This window comes from Abramis brama (genome assembly GCF_963993115.1).
Source record: "Abramis brama genome assembly, chromosome: 14".
Classification (NCBI taxonomy): domain Eukaryota; kingdom Metazoa; phylum Chordata; class Actinopteri; order Cypriniformes; family Leuciscidae; genus Abramis; species Abramis brama.
Window position 1 is genome coordinate 8,910,912 of NC_139976.1, and position 26,325 is coordinate 8,937,236.

At 37.2% G+C, this 26,325-nt stretch overlaps 1 protein-coding gene and 1 long non-coding RNA gene across 3 annotated transcripts in view; one reads left to right on the forward strand and one right to left on the reverse strand.

The window, feature by feature from the left end:
* Nucleotides 1-24,234, forward strand: cep131 (centrosomal protein 131). Of its 2 annotated transcripts, XM_084134872.1 has the most exons (27): nt 1-157; nt 1,010-1,198; nt 1,937-2,031; nt 4,203-4,314; nt 4,504-4,631; nt 6,568-6,672; nt 6,802-6,978; nt 7,135-7,252; nt 9,619-9,735; nt 9,827-9,980; nt 10,122-10,219; nt 10,310-10,489; nt 11,053-11,244; nt 11,329-11,466; nt 11,617-11,742; nt 12,489-12,605; nt 12,992-13,021; nt 14,826-14,928; nt 15,490-15,691; nt 16,683-16,790; nt 17,657-17,774; nt 18,328-18,402; nt 18,918-19,060; nt 20,502-20,679; nt 23,267-23,463; nt 23,606-23,666; nt 23,775-24,234. In XM_084134872.1, exons 2-27 carry the CDS (start codon nt 1,010-1,012, stop codon nt 23,844-23,846), a joined length of 3,333 nt encoding a protein of 1,110 aa, XP_083990998.1. In that variant the 5' UTR covers nt 1-157; the 3' UTR covers nt 23,847-24,234. The 2 variants fall into 2 exon arrangements, with proteins under 2 accessions (XP_083990998.1, XP_083990999.1); XM_084134873.1 differs by lacking the exon at nt 12,992-13,021.
* Nucleotides 10,251-26,325, reverse strand: part of LOC311095971 — a 17,771-nt gene continuing 1,696 nt past the window's right edge. Inside the window, exons 2-3 of the long non-coding RNA XR_014608933.1 lie at nt 13,965-14,015; nt 10,251-11,421 (exon numbers count right to left, since the gene is read on the reverse strand). This is a non-coding gene — a long non-coding RNA (uncharacterized lncRNA). The remainder of the gene's footprint in view (nt 11,422-13,964; nt 14,016-26,325) is intronic.

The window sequence follows — 26,325 nt, forward strand, 5'->3', positions numbered from 1 at the left end:
GGAGCTCGTGTGTGTTTTCTGGTTGCCAATGAGAAGATGTTGCGCTGTGGAGTTGGAGACAGATGAGAAATCACTGTCAGACGCTCCAAACGGGAATAACAACGCTCTTATTTGAATAAAGACAGTTGCTTCATCTGATGTGGACGATTTAGAGAAGGTAAGCAGTGGATTGACAGTTTAATCCTACTGTATTCGTCGTGTTTATCAAGTGAAGCTAGCAAGAATGGTGCAAGAAAGACAGTTTCGCCATAGCTGAACCAAGTCAATGCAATCCTGTGGTAGTATCCAGTAACTATTCAATAAAACATCTGTTTATATTTTTTTGCAATGTTTCTCAGAGGCAGTGTATTGTGTTTTGACCTTCATCAGGTTTGAGCTGATACCGAAGGAGGCCTTTGGTTTTAAAATGTCCTTGTTTTTGTGTGTTTAAACTATAGACAATTGTAATAGAAACTTCTAGACTGTCATATTGATATCCAGTTGTATATAGCAGCTATAGTTTCCAATTTACAGATAATATAAACTATTTAGGGAAAACAGTGTTTGGAAATCTTTTGATATATGATGGACGGTGTTGATGCTTTGAATCTGTTACCATAGAGACTGACCTATGGATGACTTTACTTGTGCTGTTCAACAGCATCTTTTACGGTATTAACATAAATACTATGTTAATAGTATGTTAAAACCATGGTATTCCACCTTCTTCTGATCTATAGGATCTAACAGTCATGGGAAAACCATGAAATATAAGAGAAACTGAACATTGAGATTTCAAAGTGATGGAAATGTTTATAGTCAATATAACGTTAGATGCTTCTAGATATGCTTAGCTCTAAAATATTAAACCAGTGTAAATACAATGTGTATTAAATAATTGTATTATAATAGTGATTTGGTAATCACATTGGAAATTCATTAGACAAAAGTTGTGGGAATCCTGACAGTATCCAGCACCACCTGTGGTTAGATCTTGGTTTTTGAGCTCTTCTATGCTCATCATTTTAAGATGCATACAACTCGCAGTCCATCCGCATCGATCCAGACAGGAGCAGCTGGAGAAGTACTGGACCTCAGCCTGACCGGCTCTCAGCTCGCAATGGGCCGCAGACCCAGCAGTGCTTCACCTGGAAAACACTTCTCTCGATCCATATCTGTGTCTGTGGCCAGTGACGGCCGGGGGAAGCGAAACACTTTGGTGAGTCTGTTTGGCTACAATATTGTAGTAGGTGTCCCTTGTATAAGGGGAATCAAATAAACAATGATGGTCATAACTGTGTATATATAGCACTTCAGAGTGATTCAGACAAAGCAGGTTATGCTTTATTTTATGCACAGCAGTTAAATGTTATTATGTGTTTTCATTGCCACTATTGAGATAACCATTAAATGAAAGTATAAAATTGGACTCTTGATGCCACCATCTTCCCTTGGAGACTTGCATTTGTCATAAAGGAAACGTTTCTGTCATGCATGCGTTTGTCTTCACCATTTGACTCATTTATTAAGACTTGGGCTACTGAAAATAAGGATATTTAATATCACCATTCTTTCTTTGTTTAAAGTACGGCAATAAATCACCCAATTCTGTCATTATTTACTCACCATCATATTTTTTGGAACACAAAAATGTACTTTTTAATACACCTTCATATAGATTGTTTCATACTATAAAAGCTCCATATGAGTAAATTAATACATATGACTCTACATTTCACATCGCCTAAAGCCATGTGATAACTTTATGTGTAAGAACAGACTGAAAGTAATATAATATTACTGTGCAGTTTGGACATCAATAACATCATTGGTTGTCTTGTAACCAAATGGTGGGTGTAAAAACTGCTCCTTTAAAGTGAGAGATGCTCCATTTTAAACCTGTTCTTAGTCTGCAGCAGGCCTAGTATTATAACTGTTTTGCACTCCTTGTTGGCAGACTGATGCTGGATTGGGAAGCTCACGGGCAATTAAGAACCTGCGTCGGTCTAACAGCACCACACAGGTGAACCAGCAGGCCAACACGAGCCCCAGGTACAGAACCATCTGTCATTCATTTGCATGCCATTTGACTCTTCTGGTGCTGATGAATCTCAAAAAGAAAAAGAATTAAATCCCATTTAATAAAATTAAGCCTGTTTTTAGGATCTATAGGTTTAGGGTTGTTTGTGACATTATTATTTTCACTACAATGAAACATTTTCTTTCCAAATCTCATTACTGTGGTGCAAAAAAAAAAGGATATTGCACAAAACTATACTTGTATATTAAGTTGTATAGTATTTATACATCATATGTTGTGCTTTCTGTAGTTTATGCTGAGTTACTTTACAAAATGTAGTTTTGCTTTTATAATGCTGTTTAAAAAATACTAGAATCTAATGGGATTATATTATTATTAAAGTATTAAGATATTTTTTAGAATACAGTTTGTTTGTTTTTTGCATTACGGTAATGAGAATTTGAGGGGAAAATCTGTTTAATTATAATTAAAATACTGTCTCAATGCAAAAAAAAAAAATCTCGGTCCTAAAGGGACCTAAAATGGCTTTTATGAAACATATGAAGAGTTCAGATGCAAAAACGTCTAAGTGCCATTTGAAATTTTTATCAAGCTTGTATATCAAGTTCAGTAATTTCACTTAAATGGCAATGAAAATTACCTATTAATTGTCATTTAAGTGAAATTACTGAACTTAAATATACGAGCTTGATAAAAATGATCATTCTAGAAGAAAATTTCAAATGGCACTTAGAGGCTTTTGCATCTGAACTCTTCATATAATTTATGATTGATTTCTTTTGATGAAATAAGATAATGTTTTGTGAGATTCACTGCCAGCTGTCCTATTCAGACCTTGAGAATGGATAATCCCCAAGGGACATGAGTGAGAGGTTATTCAACATGTATGATTTTTTTTTAAAGCAATGATGGCATGTTTGTGCACGCACGTCTAGTGCACATGCCTTCATGCACTCGCTTCACTCAAACTGTGGTATGCTTGGTTGATCACCTCCTAGACGTGGAGGTTGGGGGTTTATACCCTTAAAGCAGCAACAGCTGGGGGTTTGAGTGAATTTGGTTTTCCCCAGACAATAGCTATTGTGGCCTGCTGGCTGCAACACTAGACAAGCAAGATGGGGCCGGGTTCAGCTTTGTCAAGAGGGGAGCCGGGGTCTCCGGTTTCGCTCGAATGAGAACGCAGTGAAAGGAGAAGTGTGCATGCTGAAATTCTTTTGTCCGGCAGCTGCCAGTCCTGCCCTCCCCTCCCCTCCCACTGCATCCTGGGATGCCACAGAGGGGTTTAAATGAAGGAACGACCCAATACCCCTTCCCCCTTCCTTCTGGTGTTTAATAACTGTCATTCCGTGACCCCTCTTTCCTCTGAATCACTTAAAAAGAGGAAATGTGGAGGAATGCAGTACCTTGAATTGATTTTCATTGGACCAGCTGACGCTAGGCGCCCCTCACACCCCCAAAACACTCACATATGCATACTGAAGTTGCTAGCACAGATGCCGGTGGGTCAGACATAGGGGTGGACGTCATGTTAAACATTTGATGCAATTTAAATGTTAAGGGGTGCGATTGCCATATGCTTATGGACATCTGCCCCTCTGCTGTAGCATTCCTCTGCTGGGAGGCCAGTGCAGCTGTTGTCACCTCAGAACAAATAACTTCTTTTTTTTTATATGCTCGTCTGATATGTTTAGCTTAAATAGTCTGGTTGGTTTTACTGGAGCTGAATCTCAGATCATGCATTAGATTTGCCTTTATTTTTGTTCTAAAGAAAGGAAACACATGCTAGGTATTCCTAATGTTTATAAGAAGCATTTGAACAAACCCTATACAACGACTATTAATTTATAGCATGTACCAATAGCAATAATATAGTTATATAATATAATAAATATATCCCTTTAATAAAGTATATTTTAAATTACATTAAAATAGAAAACGGTTGTTTTAATTTCTAAGAATATTTCACAATAGTACTGTTTTTACTGTACTTTTGATCAAATAAATTCAGCCTTGGGGTTAAAAGAGACTTAAAAGAGACTTCTTTTAAAAACATTAACGGAAGTGTCAGTATTATTGGTCTAGTGTTGTGTTTATAGGTTCCTCATGTGTGTTTGGTGTGTAATACTCTGACCTTTCTTTCTTTCTTTCCTTCCTGTCTCTCTCTCTCTGCGTCTGATTGCAGTGAAGGCCACACAGAAGACTTCCTGGCTCTGTTCAACAGCAGCTCTGATGGACGTAGAAAACTGGCCGGCCTCTCCAAGATGTCCAAAGACCGTACCACTTGGAACATCCTGGTAATGTCCAACTCATCCACTACTTTATCTCTCATGCCATTGTGATTGTCAGATCTTATTAAATGTTTTTTAAGGGTAACTGACCCTTCTGATTGTTATGCCATGAAAAGTAACTTAACAGAATGTATGAACTCAAAAGGCCTTAAACAGTGGTAAGATTAAAAGTCATGTGGTTTGTCTTGCTTTCAGGATGATCAGCAGAGAGTGTTCCCTGTGCCCAGCAGCTCTCACAGTACCTGCAGTATGGATTCTCCTACAGGGCTGAAGAAGAGGGAAGCTGGCGTCTCTCTGGCTGCCAACTTCACTGCCAACAACAGGTGGGAGGCCATTTTCTCCGACAGCGTAGACACTGTCCTCATGGTTTAGCTTTCCAACTCTGCTGTTGCCATGACAACAGTGTCACTGACAACTTTATGCCTTTTTTGTGCTTGTCAATTAAAGCATGAGCATGCCCTGGGGAGAAGATTGCTAGGATTCCTTTCGACTTTATGGCTTTTAAATATACAGAACCAGAATGTTTTGATACACTTGACAGAATTTTGTTTGGTAGACAAATATAAATTGCTCCTAAATTGTGAGTTTCTTCTTTTTGGTATCAGTAAGATTTAATTTTTATGCATTTTTATTTTGAAACATTAAATTGACCAAAAGTGACAGTAAAGACATTTCTATTTCAAATAAATGCTCTTCTTTTGAGCTTTCTATTCATCAAAAAATCCTAAAAATGTTTCTTGAGCACCAAATCATCATATTAGAATGATTTCTGAAGGATCATGTAACACTGAAATAACAGAAAAGGCTGCTGAAAATTCAGATTCGCCATCACAGGAATAAATACAATTTAAAAATATATTCAAATATAAAATGGTTATTTTAAATTGTCATTATATTTCACAATATTACTGTTTTTACTAACGCCGCACAATTTTGGGGGAAAAATAATATTTTCTGGATAAATTGCGTTTTAAAATGCAACTTTTAAAGCAAATTAACAAAAAAATATAAAGAACACCAGGTTTGTTGTGCCTGCTTGAAGAGCTGCAAAATTTGGCCTCAAATTTTGTGCTTGTACATCAATATGACTAATAATAATTATGATTATTAATACTAAATAAAAATATTAACAAAAATAAGAATTATTACTATTTAATTATTAAAAATAAAAAATACAATACATTTAAGAATAAATATAATAATATAATAATTAAAATTATAATAATAATATATTTTTTAGAGAAATTTTATTTTATGGAAAACTGCATGGTGTCCTGTTAACATGCAGGCGGCCTATAACTATAAATCATTAGAAAGGAGGTTTTCTGTACACTACACCGGAGGAAAAAAAAACATTCTTTAGAGAACATTTCTTTAGAGAGAAGTATTATTTTTCATATTTTTGCCCAAAATAGGGTGGTGTGAGCATTATTGAGCGCTATAAACACATGTAATATATGTATGTGTATATATATATATATATATATATATATATATATATATATATATATATATATGTGTATGTATGTATGTATGTATGTTTCATTGATACTGGAAGCTGAAGGGCGCCCTTGTGCAGAAAGTCCAAATATGCCTCACAGAAGTAATAAAACTTCCAGGAAATTCCTAATATGGACAAAGGCATCCAGCTATCACTGTAGGTAGCTGAATAAAAAAAAAAAGATGTGTTCAAGTCATATCAGGTATTTTCATAAGAATAAAGTATAATTATAATGCAGTGCTAATCGACTTAGCATTAATTACAGTACAGAATACTACAAAGTAACATATTGTCTGCCTCATTCTGTGATAAGAAGCCACTTCAGATCCCAAATGGAAGTTATTTCAAACGTTATGAAGTGAGTTTGGAGTAAAAACGTAATGTTTGGCGCATTTTACTTTTCAAATGCACATTATAAGTGACTCGAACTCAGCGTTTGCAGAGATAGAGCAGCATTTACTGAACCGATCAAGCCGCTCTGATCGCAGTGTTCCATATATTTAATTAAAAATCACAACCTTTTTGATTTCATATTCGCACTAAGCAAAATCGCGATTTCAGTTTTATTTCACTGAATCATGCAGCCATAGTTTTAACTGTTTTTAATCAAATAAATGCAGCCTTGGTGAGCGTAAGAGACTTTCAAAAATACTTCTTTCAGTATACAGCATATTATGTTGATATATATTAATATAATGAATTATTATATTATGGAAAATGTATTTGAATATGTAGGATGTCTGTGTGTTGACTTTCAGGAGCAATAAAGCAGCTGTGGGAAACTCTGTGACCACCATCCTCCATAACAACCACTCAGAGAAACCCCTCACTCCCAAGAGCTCCAATCAGAAACCCTCCTTCAAGTAGGTTCATAATGACCGTTAAATGATTGCACAGCTCTGTGAACTTAGACATAAGGCTCTATTTTTGCTAGAGTATGCTGTTTCCAGGCTTACACATTTACAGTTTTCTCCCTCTTTCTGTTTTAACAGTAACATAATCAAAGCCACCGTAAATGATGATTCGACTCTGGATGTGAGTGGTTCTCTTACTAAGTCTCAGAAGAATTTCTCTTCTGCGTCATCGAGCTCCAACAACAACGCCCCCCGTAGTCCCCGAAGCCCAGGTCAGCCACGCAGACGAGAGGTGACCGAGGAGGAGGCCGAAAGGTCAGCAGTGTTTTCCAGCCCTCATATGTTTGCACTCGAGTTGTTTTTTTACATAATCATCTCCGTACAAATGTTTGATTGGCCTTTAGACATTTCAGACTTTTCAGAAATGGCCTTTGTTTGTACATGGTTAAACACATTTAAAAAAAATTACAGGTATATTCAGCAGGTGAACCATGCTGCTATTATCATCCAGCGTTGGTATCGTCGCCATGCCAACAGAAAGAGAGCCAATGAGAATACAATCAAACACCTCCTCACATCTAAAAAGAAGGTAATGTATTTCACCCAAGAAGGTTTATAATACCTTGAATTAAATTATATTTTATTGTATTGTATTATATTATATTATATTATAGTATATTATATCCCTGATAGCACATGTACATCACAGAGACGTCTATTTGATGTCTGCATTTACATCTGCAAGATGCATTTTTAGAGTGTTTGCTCATCTGCAATATGTCTCTTAGATGTTACATAGACATTTAGAAAATGTCTTTAAGATGACCACTCTCTTCCACCCTCATTACCCACAACTGAGGTGCCCTTGAGCAAAGCACCTAAACCCCAATTGACCGGTAAGCCCCGCCCCCCTTAGTTATTGTTGCTGTCTCGGACAAACAAACAGAGTTGCTAACTATCTTACAATGACAGCTGTCCGTGTGAAAACCTTGTCACAAGATGCTTAAATTTTGGACACAGAAGGACCACCTCTTGTCGAGGAGCATTCAAGTGAGATTAAAATATGCCATGGAGGGATATATAAAAGATTTCAAAATAAATATGGTACGTAACACGATTAATTTGGAAGCGAGGGTTTATAGATCACAATGCAAGCGGGAGAAGCCTCGTGTTACGGTCGTCAAGATCGCAGATGACTGTTTTTTGAGCCATCGGGTGTTTTTGACCTAAACTGTACATGACGTGAGAACAGTTAGCTATTTAGGTTTGTACGTTAGCATGGACTCACTAACTTTAATTGTAACTTAATGAGAGTATGACAACCAGAAAATGAACGTTTTTGTCTTCATTGGGATTAGGGGTAGGAATCTCTAGTCTTGATTCGATTACAATTCAGAGGGTAACGATTATCGATGCATCTTTTTTTTTGTGTGACTACTTGGTACTTTTAAAGCAAAGTATTTATGATGACTCATAAAGAATTTACTTCCTATATTCATTTTATTAATAAAACAAATGAAAGTGACTTGGCAAGTCAACTGTAAGGTTACATTTGCCAGCATATGTCCCAACATTGCAAAGAACCAACAGGAAAATAAATGTGTGCCTGTACTAGCAGCATACTTGTAGTAAATGATTACAAACTTAAGCATATTCTGAATATCTAGCATTTAATAATAGACTTCTAACCAACATCCTCCTGTTATTTCCAATGAGCAATATAATCCTTCAGACAAAAAAACATCTTGCTGTAGCAAAATCACAAACAGTTTTCATTCAAAAATATAGAATTATGTACCAGCAGCTCTCATACAAACATAATGCTTGTGGACTTAAGCATATTCTGAATAATTAGTAACATACAAAGCCGCTCTTATACACAACTAAATAACAAAGAGTTATGACTTGAATTTGTATACCACAATCAAAAACAGCTTATACAAAAAAAGTGAATGAACATCTGCAGAGAGCACAGTCAAAATGTAATTTTTTGTGACTGGCATTGCACTGATACATACTGTGACTGTGGAGGGCAGTATAACGTACGTATAACAGATCGGTTTACAGCATATTGATGTGAAAACTAAACGATACAGAAAGCAGCTCTCATACAAAAAATACTAAATAGGTCACAATGAAATTGCCAATTTTCCATACGTTAGCTTTTAACGAAGAGGGTGCCGTTCGAATTTGGCGCTCAACCATCATTTGTCTCTGTTATGTGCACGCCACAGACTGTCCGCACACTGCACTATATTTATATTATATTTTTTTATACAATCGATTTTTGACATTTGTGAATCGATTCAGAATCGTCCATGTCCGACCGCATCGCGATGCATCTAAGAATCGATTTTTTACCCTATCCCTAATTGAGATTGGGGTTGAATCCTTAGGGAATCAGGTTACTGCGCTCACATCATTGATATTATAAATAAACTGGGCTTCACTCGTATTGCGCTGATAATTGGTCTGTTCACGCAAATCTTATCACACTTTTGAAACGTGCTGGTGAACGCGCGCACAGTACGGTGATTCAGTACATGAATACCCATGCCCTTCATCTCAGGATACCTGGAATCAGTGTTACAAGTACCCCAGGCACATCATTTTACCATTTTTGTAACATAAACACCATAAAACCGATGAGAGCTTCGGGTCGTCCAATGTTTCTATATGGCGCTGAAACCTAAAGATGTCCGACTTCTGGTCCCCATGCAATTGATACTTAACTGCCATTGGCTAATCTGCGTTTGAGGGGAGGGGCTTACGGGATAGGTCAATTGCTCCCCGGGCACTGCAGTAAATCTAACCAGTAAAAACAGTAAAAACCACTTGTATGGGTGAAATGCTGAGCACAGATTCCTAGTATGGGACACCATACTTGGCTACACATCACTTTCACTTTGATGGTATCACTCCATTCTTGTGGGTAATTCTGTGTATTTTCCCTAGGAGAGGGAACAAAGAGCAGAGGAGGAAAAAACCACTGAGTCATTGAAGAAGAAAGAAGATGATCGAAAACGCATCAGGGAGGAGAAAGCTCGTCTGGCTCGGCATACCGCCATACAGGTAGAGTGCAGTTTGCAATGCTATTGTAGTTTGTGTTGGCTACTTTCATTGTTTTCTGACGTATTATTGCATCATTTGTGCATCCAAACAGGAGCTTCAGCAGAAAAGAGCCCAACATGCTGCAGAGGTACAACAGATCGCAGAGGAAGAGGTAGAGGCAATAAGACATGCTGGGAAAGTGGGCCGTAAAAAACTCACCAAGAGTTCACCCACTTCTCCCACTGACGTCAAGGCTATGAACACAGGTGTGCACTACTCTAGGTCTCTGATCAAACACGATTTCCTCTACCTTATTCTGTGTCCTTTTATACTTTGTGGGTGAATTTCATGAGGTCACATAAGTCACATAAATCACTCTTAAGTAGTCACAACCATTTATTCTTCAGATTCTAATGTAAATGTGGTGCCTGATCTGGATGATGTGACGAATTTGAGGGTCGCGTCCCCTGTTGGTTCTGTGTGCAGAGGATCTCAGTGTTCACAGGTAACCACTTACAAGAAACTGGCCCTGTTTTCACCAGCTGTGAATTTTTATTTTAAAGCTTTTGCTCATCACATTGCTTCATGCCCTAAGGAGATCCTCCAGAGGTCTGTGAGCATGGAGGACCAGCGGCAGGGCGCGCCATCGAGCAGGACGCAGTCAAAAACCACTCTGAATGACCTGCTAGACACACTGAAGCTCTTAGAAGAGGAGCCAGAGAGACTGTCAGAGCCCAAGAGCTACAGGAAGGACAAGTATGCGTGGATTGACAAGGTGGATTGACACTTTCCTATCTTCAGTTCTGTATATACACTACTGTTCAAAAGTTTATTAAGCTCACCAAGGCTGCATTTATTTGATTAAAAATACAGTAAAACTAATATTGTGAAATATTATTACAACTTTTTATTTTATTTTAATATATATTGAAATATAACTTATTCCTTTGACGGCAAAGCTGAATTTTCAGCATCATTACTCCAGTCTTCAGTGTCACATGATCCTTCAGAAATCATTCTGAAATGCTGATTTGTTGCTCAAAAACATTTATTATTATTCTTATTAGTTGGGCTGCTTAATATTTTTGTGGAAACTGTGATACATATTTTAGGATTCTTTGGTGAATAGAAAGTTGAAAAGAACAGCATTTATTGAAAAAGAAAGATTTTGTAAAATTATAAATGTCTTTACTGTACCTTTGATCAATTTAATGCATCATTGCTGAATACAATTTCATTTCTTTAAAAAAAAAAAATCGAATTAACCACAAACTTTTGAACAGCAGTGTAAATGACATTTTTATGATTGGCTAACCTTCACATACATTTTCTTCTTAGGATGGAGACGCCAACTCTCTGACGACTGATAACGTGGAACGGCACAGGCAGCTGAGTCAGACTCCAGTCCTTCCAGATGGGGGCGCTCTGCTTTCAGAAGCTAAGCTGCAGAGCATTATGAGCTTCCTGGATGAGATGGAGAAGTCCGAGCAGGAGAGACCACGCTCGGTCACATCTGGATCACATAGAGAGGTGAACATTTGAACTGACTATATGAAGTTATTAAGTTTTATGTTATATCAGCACTGAATTTTATATTCATATGTGTGTGTGTAGGTGGTGTTGTCAGAGGAAGATCTAGCAGTTGTGGAACAAGCGTCGGCCACAGCTGCTGAGGTCACCGGCTCTATGATGAGACTCAAACTGGAGCTAGATGAGAAAAAACGCACCGTCAATATGCTACAAACAGCGCTGGTAAAGCAAACACACATATGCATATATTATCATCTGTATGTTTCAGAATACTCAGATGACTTTTACCAATGTTTACGTGAAATATGCAACTGCAGATCTGTGAATAGTGCTGCCTGAGACTAATTTGTAAATATGAATGTGTGTCTTTAGGCCCAGCAGAGGGAGCTGACGATCCGGCATGTGAAGGAGACAGAGAAAGAGCTCAATCATACGTCCCAGTTACAGAAACAGCAGTATGAAGCTACGATACAGAGACACTTGACGTTTATAGACCAGGTATTAATCTCAAGCATAGAGACACCAAGACATTTAAAGACAAGACAATAGCCTCTATACAGCATCTATTCAGCAACTTTCATCAGTCATCAAATTTGTCTTTACAAACCTCTTTTCCCTAATTATTGTTTTACAGTAATAAAATTAATCATTGAGAATAGTGAGAATTACAAAAACAAACAAACAAAATCTAGAATAAATTATTTGGATGAATTACAGGGATCAGGAGAAAACAGATGTTTAGTTGTCATGAAAATCATGTCATAATTTAAAAAAATGTTTATAAGTTTTTTTTTTTAAAGAAATTCATTAAATTGTTCACAAATGATAGTAAAGACATTTCTAACATCACAAAAGATCGGAGCTATTCATCAAAGAATCCTGAAATATTTTGACCCGAGTTTCCAAAAATATTAAGCAACACAACTGGTCCACATTGATGTGGAATGTTTCTTAAACTGCAAATCAGCATATTGATGATTCAGCATAATGATTTCTGAAGGATCATGAAACAGTAATGCTGTAGAAAAAAGTACTTTGTCATCACAGTAACATTATAAAATAGCTTATTTTAAATTGTAATAATATATATTATATAGTGTAATAATATATAATACATAATAACACTGTTTTACTGTATTTTTGATCAAATAAAATCAATCAACTTGAAATATTGTGACATTCTAGTCTTACTGCTAGATGAGGTTGTGCTTGTATTAATGTGTCTCTCTCTCTCTTTCTCTCAGCTGATTGATGATAAAAAGGCCCTGAGTGAAAAGTGTGAGGAAGTAGTAGGAGAACTCAAGCAGGTGGACCAGAAATACACTAAGAAGATCGCTCAGATGCAGGAGCAACATGAGCTGGTGAGTTGAGTTTTAATGAAGTGGTGCAGTGATCCTATCAGGACCTGCTGCAGAGGAGGTGCCTCAGGGTCTGAGCAGTTTTTGCATCAGCTTTGGCCACAAGGGGGCGATCGACCTTTAAATGTCTGTTCAAGTGTATCTTGTAGTGCCTCAGTCTCAAACGTGTACTGGTTTCTACATTTCTTATTTTCACTGTGGTTTGTGGTTTTCTCTGCTGCTGTCATTAGCTGTGCTTTCTGCACACAATCTTGAGTATGTTTGTATTAACTTGTGCACACCATCAAATGCATGTTCGCTTGCTCAGTTGCTTTTGCCACTGCTAACTGTTTCTCTTTCTGCATTTGTTGTGCGTTTCTCTTTTTATCTGTCCTTCCGTCTGCCTGTAGGTGTGGCAAATTCTGGGTCCCATGTGCGAGGTAACTCTTGTTTTTCTCTCTAACCCTCATCACTCCATTGTTCTGTCATTTCCATTCTTTTATTCTTCTCTCAACGCTGACTTACACCGACAGCTTTATTTTGCTTGGAGCCATTAACCTTGCATTCTTTTTTTAAACTTCAAGGAACCAGCAGTTCTTGTAAGGCAGCAAACATACAGTGTTTATTTTCAGATTTAGGCTTTGTTTTTGCATAAAAGAAACGCTAAATTAGAGCTGCTTTGCCATTGTCATAACCCTCTGCAATGCGTCTTGTTTTCAGTCTGTAATAAACACATCACTGTGCAGTGCAAGTGGCTGCATATAAATGGTTAAATATTTGCTGAATAAGATGAGTTTCGATTCAGTATGCAAATTTGGTGTGTGATACCATCAATATTCCAGTGAGTTTCCATTGCTTTGGCACTTATTATATTGATCTGTCATGCATTCACAAACAAAATACAGAAATAGCCAAACAGAAAAAAAAAGATAAAATAAATATGTACCGTAAAGATGTAATGTCGACTGCACATTTAATGTAATTAATTAATTACAGAAGTTTAATACTTTTTTCATGTTCCATTCATTCATTATTCATCATTCTGTTCTACTGATTGCTCTAGTGAATCCCCAACAACATGGAAAGATGCACAGAACAAATTATAACATTATAAAAACTGTAACATGTGTGGCCTGTTGTTTAAACAACCATCATGTGAAGACTGTGCCTTAAGAACTAGTCTGACCAACTAGACCAACTTGATTTACATGTACAATCGGTCTAAGCGGTGTATGCAACCAGCCAATGATTGATGTATAAACCTGTTCAGTGACTTTAGTTGTTTAGTTTCTTTTTAAATGCAGTAGTAAATGAGAACATCCCCATAGTTATCATTTTAGTTCTCATCCAATAAACGAGTATTCTGTGTTATCAATTACTCACCGTCATGTTGTTCCAAACTTGTTTGAGTTTCCTTTTTTTCCCCGTGGACCACTAAAAGAAGAAATTATGAATAATGTGCTGGTCACTCTCTTTAATGCAGTTACAGTGAATATGGAATGGAGCTTTTAAACAGACAAAAGCATTATAAAAGTGATCCACATATGGGAATATTTCAAGACTTCTGAAGTCATACGATATCTTTGGGTGAGAAAACGAAAAAAAATTAAGTTGTAATACACTGAAATCTTCAAACATCGGCTATGGTCACCTTGGCACATCAATGAGAGAAGTAGTGATGTCCGATTCATGAGCTAATTATTCTTTGTGGATCTTTTTATTGACTCAATTGATCCAGTTCACAAAGAACATTTAAACAATTTGTTAACAAATCAGTTATCACTACTTCTCTCATGAACTTTTATAAATGCAGGGCTAAAGTGGATGTCAGGATGTTCTGTGTATGACAATATATATTTAGATCTACTGCACACTACTGTTCAAAAGTTTGGGGTCAGTAAGAAGAAAATGATTTGGCTTTGGTGTTATTTGATTGAAAATCGAGTATTGCTGAAGACTTGATAAAAGGAAAACGCCTCAAAGCTCATCTTTTTGCGCTGCCTACAGATTACCGTAGTTATCGTAATAAGCGCGCAGACTATTTTATTTTCATCGTGACTGGCTTGGCGGGAGTTAATCACTCAGCATCGTGTTATTAATGCAACATGTCAAGTTAAAATAGTTATTTTAAGAGCCTGTCTCAAGATGTAGCAGTCTTTCCCATTCATTTGCGCTCTTTCTGGTGCTGGTGATGTTTTCTCTTTCTGTTTAACCATCCTTCTATCCCTCTCTTCCTCCACACAGGAGATTAAGAAGCTAAAAGAGTTAATGAGTGCCACAGAAAAGATCCGCCGGGAGAAATGGATCGATGAGAAGACCAAAAAGATCAAGGAGATCACTGTGAAAGGTCAGCAGAGTTCAACAACAAGTGTCTGTTTGTACCAGTGCCACACCACCACATGCTTCAACGGTATCCATTTCAGCCCAGTCTGCATGTTTAATAATAATAAAATGGCTGATATATGACACACCTGTGAAAAATGTGTTCACATTCTATAATTACCTTTGTGTGTAAGCTGGAGACAGAGCAAATTGGTTTTTAATTGCTTACATAATAATGAGAGTATGTCCCAAGTACTTTCAAGCTGGTCAAACTGCATATCACTCATCTGACACCCGTTTTGATTTTAATATATTCAGTATATATACAGCTATATATATTGAATACATTACCTTTCCACAATTTGAGTTAAACTTTTAACTGAAAAATAATGTGACACCAGAAATCCCAGATTTTCAATGTAGGCTTTTGTATCCCATTGTAATTCAAACATTTGCATCAGCAAATAGTGTGATGTTTTATTCTTTTCCTCCTTTAAATTCTGTTGGAACTCCCATGATTATTTGAATGCTATACTGCAAATATTTATGTTAGTTCTTTATAATGTTTAATAACTGTCTCTTCCAGGTCTGGAGCCAGAGATTCAGAAGCTGATCTCCAAACACAAGCAGGAGCTGAAGAAACTGAGAGTTCTTCACGAGGCAGAGCTGCTTCAGGCAGACGAGAGGGCCGCTCAGCGCTACGTCAGGCAGAGCGAGGAGTTACGACAGCAGTTGGAGAGAGAAAGAGATGAACAGTGCCAGAGAGAGAGAGAACTGGCTAAGCAAAGGTACACACACTCACATGTGTCCAGTGCACATCTGTTCATCAGAGATCAAACCAGTGACAGAGATGGGCAGCCAAGACGATGTGTTCACAGATGTTAGAAAACACAAACACACTCAAACTGGCCTGGAACGTGTGACAGAGGAAACTGGCTAGACATGATCTCAAAGCTAAATACAGCTTTTGAACACACACACACACACACACACACACACTTACAGTACTTAGTTATAAGAATAAAGAATATAGAGTCTGCTGTTTTTATATAAAGCTAATTATAATTATTTCAGACTAACCCTTCTGTTCTGTGAAATTGTAGTTTTCTTTCCTGTGTTTATGTATTTCCTGTTAAAACAGAATGTTGAAGGAGAACATGTCAAAGGCCTTATCTCTTTTATTATTAATTACCAATAACCTTTGGTTTATATCTGTGAACCATAATTTGCTACAAAGATCATTTTATTTCACACACAAACTTCTGTCATACACTCCTCATGCAGCTCTTTCTCTACAACAACAGTTCATAACTACCACATCGGTCAAGCTCCTAAAAAGACATATAAATACAATAAAAGCACCATAAACGTGGCTCATATGATGCTGAAGCCACATGATAGCTTTGTGTGAAGATCAGACTGAAATACAGTTTTGGATAGCGTTCAAAAGTTTGGGGTTGGTAAGATCACCAAGGCTGCATTTATTTGATTTTATTACATGGCTTGGTTGAATTCTAATGTAGAATGCAGTCTGTTATTTCTTGTTAACAGACCGCTGCTAAGTATAACACACCGTTGCCATGCAAAGCAAAGCATTTTTAAAATACTCATAATCAGATTAAAGTTACTTTTTTATTGATTACATGGTTACATATTCTCACAATGGCAGTAAGATTCATCCCTCAGATATGTATATGTAAAAAAAGATGAAGTCTTAATTTCACCTGCATTGAATTATGAGAACACAACTGAGTAAATGAATGTGTGTTTGTGTGTCAGGTTTGAGAAACAGCTGCAGGAAGAGGAGAACGCACTGCAGCAGCAGAGGAGGCGCCTGTATAAGGAAGTGTCCGAGGAGAAAGAGCGAATCACACAGCTGGGAGCCAGGTCAGGTTTAAAGGATGTTTAAGGTCACTTGACCAGGATCCTGTTTATCTGGCTGAACCATTGGGTGCCAAAAGTTGCTAGCTAGGAATTGTCATAAATTATTACACTAAGAAACTTCAATACTTTTCCTTGTTGGGATGGTTGATTTTTTTGTTCAAGTAAAAATATCAACAACAAAAAATTGAAATTATTTTCAGAGAATGCATCTTGAGTCTTATAAGTTTATTTTTCCTTTTTATTAAAAATCACGAAAAAAATTTTCTGATTAATGCTTAAAACAAGAAAAAATCCAATGGAGTTATAGCTATAAGATATATTACATGAAACAAAATAAAAGTATATTTCATAAAACAAAATTATTTTGCTTCTCAAGTGACTCAAGATTTTTTTTAAATATACTTTTAGTAGACTAAAAAATACTGATTTGAAAATATTTAACACTTTACTTAAAACCTTTATATATCATGCATTCTAAAAGTATTTTTAATGCATTAATTATTCCTTATGTTGCATTGTATGGTCTATTATATTATAATGCATTATAATACTTGTCTATTCACTGAACACACCTTTATAAAGTGTAAAGCATTAAAACACATGGCAAACAACAAATTTCAGATGCAACAAGATCTGCAAATAATATAATGCATTTTAACTTTGGTTACAATTATTTATGAAAAGATATAATGCATTATTATATAATGTTTATTATGAAGATCTTTATAATGCATTATAAATAAAGGCTTTAAGTAAAGTGTTACCATTTTTTTTTTTTTTACAGTTGCTTTCCAAAAGAGAGGGACGAGATGAAACATTCAAGTTACGTTAAAACTAAATGTGAATTTGTGTGTGTGTGTGTGATATAGGCAGCATGCTGAGCTGGAAGACTTAAGGAAGCAGTTGGAAGACAACAGCTCATTGGCAGGAAGAGCGTTAAGAGAAGAACTAGAGAAGAGCAGAGATGAGCAGGAGAGACGTCACCAGGTAACACACTCACATCTAGTCATGTTAGTCCACACAAACTATTATGTATTCAAGTAAAGCATTCTTCCATCATTTGACTCTGCCTCTTCTTAATTGCATCGAACACAAAAGGAGATGTTTAGCAATCAGAAATTGTAACATCAGATGCTGCAACCAGCCACATGATTTGGTTACAGTTCTGTGTGTATAACTGATACTTTCTTGAGTAGTACCAAAAAAATGTAAGAACAATGAACAAAGGAAGCCAGCAGTAAATGCAACTTTCAGTATTATTGAATTGATACCAAGTATTATTTGATAGGTTTTTAACATTCTCAGGAAATGTCTTTTGATTAAAGATCTTCTGTCATTCTGTGCAGCACTCATCTCCTGCCCTCCGTACATCATTCCTTTTTGCCTGAGACTTTCAGACCAGAACTCAAATTACCTGTCTTGTATTTGGTGGTGCAATATTTGCAGAGGTCACAAGAAAGCACATTTTTTGTGGCAATATAGAATGTTGGGTCTCATTCTTTTGGTTTCTTTTAATTGTGTTTTTGTCATTTTTCATTAGGTTGAAGTTAAGGCCCTGAAGGAAAGGCTTGAAATTGAGAAACAGACATGGGAAGAAAATTATATGAAAAAAGAGGTAAGTGTTTATGTATACATGTTTTGAAATTAGTTTATATATTTTATCTTGTACTACACTTATTTACATGTTTACAGAGTAAAACGCAATTGTATGCATGTATGTTATAGTTGTGGGAAAATAAAAGACTTGGTGATCATAAGAGACTTATTTAAAAAAAAAGAAAAAAAAAAAAAGACAGATTCCAAATATCTCTTTTGTGCATTAAGCTTTTTTGCTCTAAACCAGTCAGAATTTCATAGCAAATGCAAATGACCTGATTGGCTAACCTCTGTGTACCACTAATAGTCTATTTGGACTGGTCAAGGTTAGTAATAATCCACCTGTCTTAAGAATTAAAGGTGATAACAGAGTAGTTTGCTATGGTGTAAGTTTTCAGGTTTAGTGTGTTTACCCACCCCTGATACCAACCATACCATCTCTGTATTAAAGTCAAAAAGGTTTTACAACTGTAAGTGTGTGTAAGGTTACAAAGTCTCTAAGGTCCTCTCAAAACATGGTGTTTCCTCTCACAGGAAGCGTGGCTGCTGAGCAGAGAGAGGGAGCTTAAAGAGGAAGTGCGCCGAGGGAGAGACAAAGACATTGAGCTGGCCATTCAGAGACTAGAGGAGGAGACCAGAGGGTCAAGAGAGGAGTGTGAGAGAGCGGCTGACAACCGGTGTGTTTCCACCTTCCTGTTTATGTGAACTTGTGTGTCTGTGCAGAGCTGGATATCACAGGAACTTGCTGGCAGACCAGTGCAGCCATACTGTTCATCATGAGTTTAAATTATAAAAAAAAAAAAAAAAAAATATTATTTATATATATATATATATATATATATATATTTATTAGGGGTGTAACGGTACGCGTATTCGTATTGAACCGTTCCGGTACAAGGCTTTCGGTTCGGTGTTCGGTACACATTTTCAAACCGAACGGTTAGTTGGACCATTTTTCCTGCCGACCAAAATTTCGTCATTTCAAATGTAGGCGGGTCACGCGTGGCAAGCGCGCTTATAAAGTAAGAGACGCTGGTGCGACCACAACATTGTCCAACATCAAATGTGCATAACAAAACTGAGCTACTCATTATTGTGTGGTTGACGGACCGTTTATCAGTTTGGACCAGTGCAGCGCGAGCCGATCTTGATCAAGCGACACTGTTACTATACAGACAGAGCTAAGAGATCCAGTAAATAAATAATTTGAATTCGCCACTTAAGTAATAACATCGCTGCAAGATCTAGTGAGAAACATTCACATTTCTCCGTTATTAACGGATCAAACAGCGCTGACGTGGAAACCTGGAAGAAACATTGTGCCATGAATGAACTATCCAGTGTCCACAGATCTGCAACATTCACCATGGATTTACTGTAGTAACACTAACTGCAACCATGGAAGTTTGGCAGGAATATTAGGCTATAATGCTTTCAAGTAACATTACGTTGGTTTTATTTTGACATTATGAATAAAATTGATGCCCTCAAATGTTAATCTGAACTAAAATAGACCTTTGTTTATAACTACTACAATATTAGGCTACATTTAATTTTTTCCAAAGAGCTGTTTTATATGCTCCTAAGAAGAGTCTATTATAGCTCCATCATTGCTCAAAGTAAAAAAAATAAAAAATACTTTGTTAGTTTTAATAAAAAATAAAAAAATTCTCTGGCATTTCTTTCTTTTTGCTGTATCGAAAATGTACCGAACCGTGACACAAGTGTATCGTATTGAACCGAACCGTGAATTTTGTGAACCGTTACACCCCTAATATATATATATATATATATATATATATATATATATATATATATATATATATATATATATATATAATGTATATGTATGTATAGTATATATACTGTGTGTGTGTGTGTGTGTGTAATTCAAATTTGAAAAAAATTAACATTCAGCTCATATGCTGATTTTTTTCCAGCAGGGTTTTGAATAAAACAATATCCTTGTGGGCCACATATTTAGGCTCATCCTGGATAGTTTGAATTTAGGATATGTGGCCATTTACATTTAAGTCACTGAAGCCCATCCATTTAACATATATGGCAGAAGAACTGTGGTTTTTACAACCTGAATGTAAATGTGTATGCCGTGTGCAGGATAAAGCGCGTGAGGGAGAAATACGAGGCCGAGATCAGAGACCTGGAGCGTTCGGAGCGGGCGGCACTGCAGAAACAGCAAGAGATGAGAGAGAAACACAGTGAGATGGAGGCAGAGCTCCTCCGACTGCAGTCATTGTTACGACAACGAGAGCAAGAGATAAGCGACCTCACCCAGGTAACCGCCGTCACGGGGACGCTGCCTTGTTTGTCCTCGCTCATAGTTAATAGGTGACTTATAAATCTACAGACTCCATTGTAGATTTCTTGGTAGAGATGGGAATCATAAGGATTCCATTTTCACATAACGATTCCGGCTCCCTAACATTTTATTAGCGATCATTGGTCCTAACTTTATACTAAACAAAAACAGTCAGTACTTCTAATTCCACTGTATTGGGTAATCAGACAGATTTAAGGGTGCTTTCACACACTTGGTTCGATTGCCTGGTCCGAACCAGAGTTTAAAAATGTATTGTGTTGCTCACAACTCTTTTATATTTTGGTATTTCTACCTTTGGTTTTGTTTTCACATAACGGCACTTGCGTCTATCTGCCACGAATGTACTGCAAATGTTCTAAAGAACACGGGAGTCCATTTCTGCAAAAGGCGGCAGAAATGAGAGAGATTCTCTCTGCTTCACACAGTTTTATTGAATCATATGTCATCAATGGCGGTTTACTTCTACGATTTAGTACGATTGTGTTCATATCAGCAGCGAACCCTACCGGAGATCACATGAACCGTACCCCACACCAACCTTTTTATGCAGACTCGGGTACGGTTTGCACCCAAGTTTGGAAAACACCGCTCACATCATCCAAACAAACGAACCCTGACGTCAATCGAACTCGAGAGCGTACCTAAAGTGCTAGTGTGAAAGCACTACGTTTCACAAGCTCTAAACACAACTCTGTAACAATTCTCAGTTATTAGGGGCCAAGCACTGAAAGTGCATATGCACCTCTTGAAATTGTTGGCGTTCCTATTATTCTTCCAAGTCTATGGCAGCCCATAGAACCGCTTGCGGGAATGTTATGAAATTTGGCACACTGATAGAGGACAGTCTGAACAGTCACCATAGCAAATTTGTAGTCTCTAACTCAATCCCTCTAGCGCCACCAACTGTCCAAAGTTTCACTCATGTTTATGCTAATAACTTTTGAACCATAAAGGCTAGAAACAAACAATCTTGTTTCCTCTGATTACGTGGCTCAAGCCGATTCGATTGCACCCTATGATGTCATTTTCTGTCATGGAAATCTTTCGATTTGTCCAAAAGTTATTTTCACGCAAGTCATCTCCTTAGGTTCCTGAATCCTTGCCGAGTCCAACGATACCAAACATGCTAGGTTTCGCCTTACTGTTTGTGTAGCGTTGTGATTTAGCGCTTAAAAAAACATTTGCCAATATCTTCGAAACCGTTAGACCGATCGAGACAAAACCACCGTAGGAAGTTTGGAAACATAGGTTGTTGGCTACATGCCAATGCCCAAATGTCAAAATTTTGATAGTAAGTGGCAAAAAAAATCCAATCAAAGTCGCCCATGGGTAATTTTTTATGCTCTCATACATATAAATGTCTATAACTCTAAAACAAAATTAGATATTTTCACCAAATTTGACACATGTATGGGCTCTCTCTGAGAACACATAAAAAAAGCGGTGGAACTGCACCACTTGGTGGCGCTATAATAGAACAAAACAAGGACATTGCCATTAATTACAATATAATATCATGATATTAAATGCTACACTTTACGAAAGCATTGTGGCTCTTCAGCTATCAGGTTAACCATAAGCTACATTAACATTAAGAAAGCTTAGCATGCTAATCTGGTTAATTCTTATACTAAAGCCTCTCCTTGGCAGTTTGGCAATTCAGCGTCAACTGAGTGGCGCAAGCTGCTAAACCACGTGCCACGAGCCCTGAACCATTCAGGTCGTGGGTTCCTGTTTGGCACATGCCCAGACCGCAATAGGTACTGTGGCCAGAAGTGGTGCAAAAGATGCTTCAGTTCCAGACATGGTGTCTATCTGAGAAGGAACTCAATAAATAAGACATGGTGCATATAAAAATTATTCATTTTGAGTTGATTCAGGGGCTTGGCCTTAGTATGTTAGTATGCAGTTAGTATGATATATATAAAATATATATATATATAGATATATAGATGGTATGATATACTCAAAAATGATATAATCTTTATTAAAATATTTTTTACTTTATAAAAATATTAACTTGAGTTTAGTAAGACAGGAAGTCCTCAGACGGATTCAGTGATCATTCAGGTAAAAAGCTAGGCTACTTGTTTGTTGTTTCTCTAAAAGTGTCATAAACTGGTTGACCTTTGACACTTTCTATTTAATGTTACACCTAACTGTAAATGCATGTGTGTGAAACGACTGAAATAGATTACCAATTGTGATTATATAAGATGTCCAGGATTAGAGTTTGCACATGACACACAAGGCCATTTGCTTCACTCTTTAACTACAGCGGAGAATGTCACAGAACTGCCAAGAAATGTCTTTTTTGCCAAGAAGAGTCATTTTTTGACCCCAACATTATAATTTATATTATAATTTAAGCCTATTTTAATACTTTTAAACTGTTTTATTTGCATATTTATTTATTTTGGAATTAAATGTCTTGGAATTCTAAGCATCAGTAAGTGTTGTGTTGTGATTTGTTTAGCTGGGTTTTCAATCAACTACTGTCCTCATGCTTTGCCTCTTGTCTCTTTTCATGAAATGGCTACAGGCTCGTGATAAGTTGTCAGATGAGCGCCGCAGCCTAGCAGAAGTGATCAGACAAGAGTTTGCTGAGCGCCTTGTAGAAACAGAGGAAGAGAATAGGAGGATGAAGATGGAAATCTCTGAAGCCAAAGCACGACTCCGCTTAGAGGTGGAGCGAGTGAGCAGAGAGAAAGAAGAGGAGCTTGCGGAAGTACACCAGAGGTCAGAGGCAAAGAGTATTTTTCCTTTAGTGCCATGTCATTGATATGATTAGCTTTAAACCTTCAGATGAGGTGTTTTACTATGTTTGAATTAAGGTTCTGGTCTCATCCACAATAAAAATGGTTCTCTCTTCCTTTAATAGAGTAAAGTCAGCTATTTTGAAGAAGGAAGAGACTGTTAATAACTTGCGGAAGCAGCATGAGGTATATTGCAACACATTTGATTCAATATATTTGCCTTGCAGTAAATGCAATGCTTGTTGTGCATACATTTTGATTCACAACTAACTTGTCTTTTCCTCTGTCTTTTAGGCTGCGGTGAAGAGAGCAGATCATCTTGAGTCTTTGTTGGAACAGCAGAGAAAACAGCTGTTAGGGAAATGATTGACAAGTTAGGGCATTGACCCCTCCCACCACCATAACCCCGTCCCTTCTGTTATACCGTCCTCCTGCACAAAGAAACATCCACCTCTCTTTATTTTTTTTATCTTTATTTTGCTTGTTTGGATGAACTGATGGATTCTAGGTGGACATTTTAGTTCCACCAGATTTTTCATCCAGAAAGGCGGCCTTTGGCATTCCTATGGGAACAAGGCAAGAAATAAGAGAGGAATTTAATCTTCTCCGGGATTCCAGGAGAGGCTTTTGTGGGTCTCTCTTGCACGGATATGACCAAATTACAGATTCCTTTCAGCCACTGTTTTCACACAGCCAGACAAATGAACTCAAGGAAAAAAAAAAAAAAGGAAAAAAACATTTTCTCACTAGTTTAGATCTATTATGTTGTTGAATCTTACAAAACCTCACCTCATAAACTCATGCATATTTCACCTCAGAATCAAAATATATAAATGACAAATTTCTTTATTTTCATATTTTTTTTTGCCTCGTTAAGCAACAAAAAAAAAAGTTTCAGAACAATAATATATTATTTAATTTGTAAAGTATTTATACAACATGGTATTTTTATTTTATTTTAACTTTAATTTATACTTTTATTATAGTCATTTTATAATAATATAGTAAAAATGGAAATCTGATGAGAATCTGTAATCGAGATTAATGGGAATTGCAAAACCCTTAAAAGTAAAACAATAATGACGGTTCACATTGTGGCAAAATGTCATTGATTGTCATGGAAATTGTCACTGCAAAATGGTCCTAAATAAGCTTTTCTAGCATTTATTATTTTGATTTGAGGGTAAAATCTGTATGCATTTGTGAGATTACCCAAGAAGTGGAAAAGCCTCTTTTGCTGGGCACAAAGGCATTCACAGTAAATTGTTCCAGATGTTTCTGTTACTTCATACCCTCTTCCCGTCTCTCTCCAGCGCTGGAATGGGTGGAGATTACAGTGGACAGGAGAAGTGGGAAGAGCAAAGGCTTTGATACTGAGCAGAGAAGTTAACTCTTCACATTAAAGAGGAGAGGCCTGTCCCTCCCACTGACACAAACATCCCCACTCCCCTGCCTTTTGTGTGTTGCATACAGATGCCTTTTGTCCCGATCCTCCTCAAGGCTATCTCTAAATTACAGGAGATTTCCCAGAAGCCCCCAGGACACCCAAACATGCTCGCACAGAGCCCTCAGTGAAGCCCAGTTCTGGTTCGGATGTCAGTGAATGATGGCAGCACAGCTAGGCGATAGAGATTTTCGAAGGTTTGTTGACAGTAAAGCAGTAAGTGGAGAAGATAAGTATGGAGTGTCTCTTTAGATTGATAGGGACTGACAGTAGATTTAGCGGCTCTCACAGAACGTATATATGCAGTCATGTTGCACATACTGAAGTGAGAGACCTGGATGAGGTTGAGTTGAGATGGATGTAGAAAGTTGGGTAGATAAAAAAAAAAAAAGTGAGATGGATAGAAAATTAAGAGTATAATTTGGGATATCAGAGCTGGGTTCGACAGAACGTCATGGGACAAAATGACTGTGATTTGCCAAGAAGGATGTTCCTGAATCAACATACAGGGTTCCCACAGTCGTGGAAAACCAGGAAATGGTTTTGTTTTTCATTTACAGGAGTGTTGTTCTTCCACTAATGTACTGTAATGTTGATCTTGGAACACTTCTCTCTTGATGAAATTCCTTTGAACCGGGGGAGACATAGCACAACTAAATGCCAATCCTCCAATCACTTTCTCTCACTGCAATGTATACCAAGCGGTCGATCCAAGAGAGGAACAGAGATGAATGCAATTCAGCAGGAGTTAAGGTGGCAGGTTGGGGGAGGCTGGGGGGGTGGGGGGGGGGGTGCTTCAAAACTACCACAAGTCTCCATTGTTTCTTTCTACAAGGTCCCTTCTTTCTGGTTTTATTAGAAGCCACTTATCTAAAACATTTAGAGCTAATAAAAATGGCACAGTCCAGAAAAACATTGAATGTTTGGCCTATTATCTTGGGAATGTTTGACCCAGATGTTTATCCCGTTTGGACAACTTTAGGTTTTGTATTCAAAAGAGAACTTCTATTTAAAAACCTCTCTTTATCTACAAAACACAACCCTTGTCAGAGAAGTTGATTTATATGGCAAATTAAATTGCTTATCGAAAGTTGAACTACACGTGCGAGCCGTAACTTCCTGTCCAATGTTAGACAATGCTTTCTTGTACCATTGTTTGATAGATTTTGTATATCAGATTCTTACTGATTTGTGAGCCGTTTAGTCAACGGAACCACATCGAAAAGGTCAGAGTGAAAAGTGCCTCATTCCTGTTCTCTAATGAGTGGATCAGGTGTCTCATTTGAGGACAGAGAGGGAACGCCAGAGTAAGCTTAAACTGCAGACCCATTGCAGAATACAGGAGGCTCTGTCATGTGGCTCAAGCGTAAATACTGAGATTTCTCTGAGGCATAATTTCAT

What these genes read in the sequence shown, in the direction of transcription:
- cep131 (XM_084134872.1), top strand. Translation starts at nt 1,010, where the DNA reads ATGCATACAACTCGCAGTCCATCCGCATCGATCCAGACAGGAGCAGCT. An exon ending in ATATGCTACAAACAGCGCTG is followed by an intron (nt 11,467 to 11,616) that starts GTAAAGCAAACA and finishes GTGTGTCTTTAG; the next exon opens with GCCCAGCAGAGGGAGCTGAC. An exon ending in CTTGCGGAAGTACACCAGAG is followed by an intron (nt 23,464 to 23,605) that starts GTCAGAGGCAAA and finishes TTCCTTTAATAG; the next exon opens with AGTAAAGTCAGCTATTTTGA.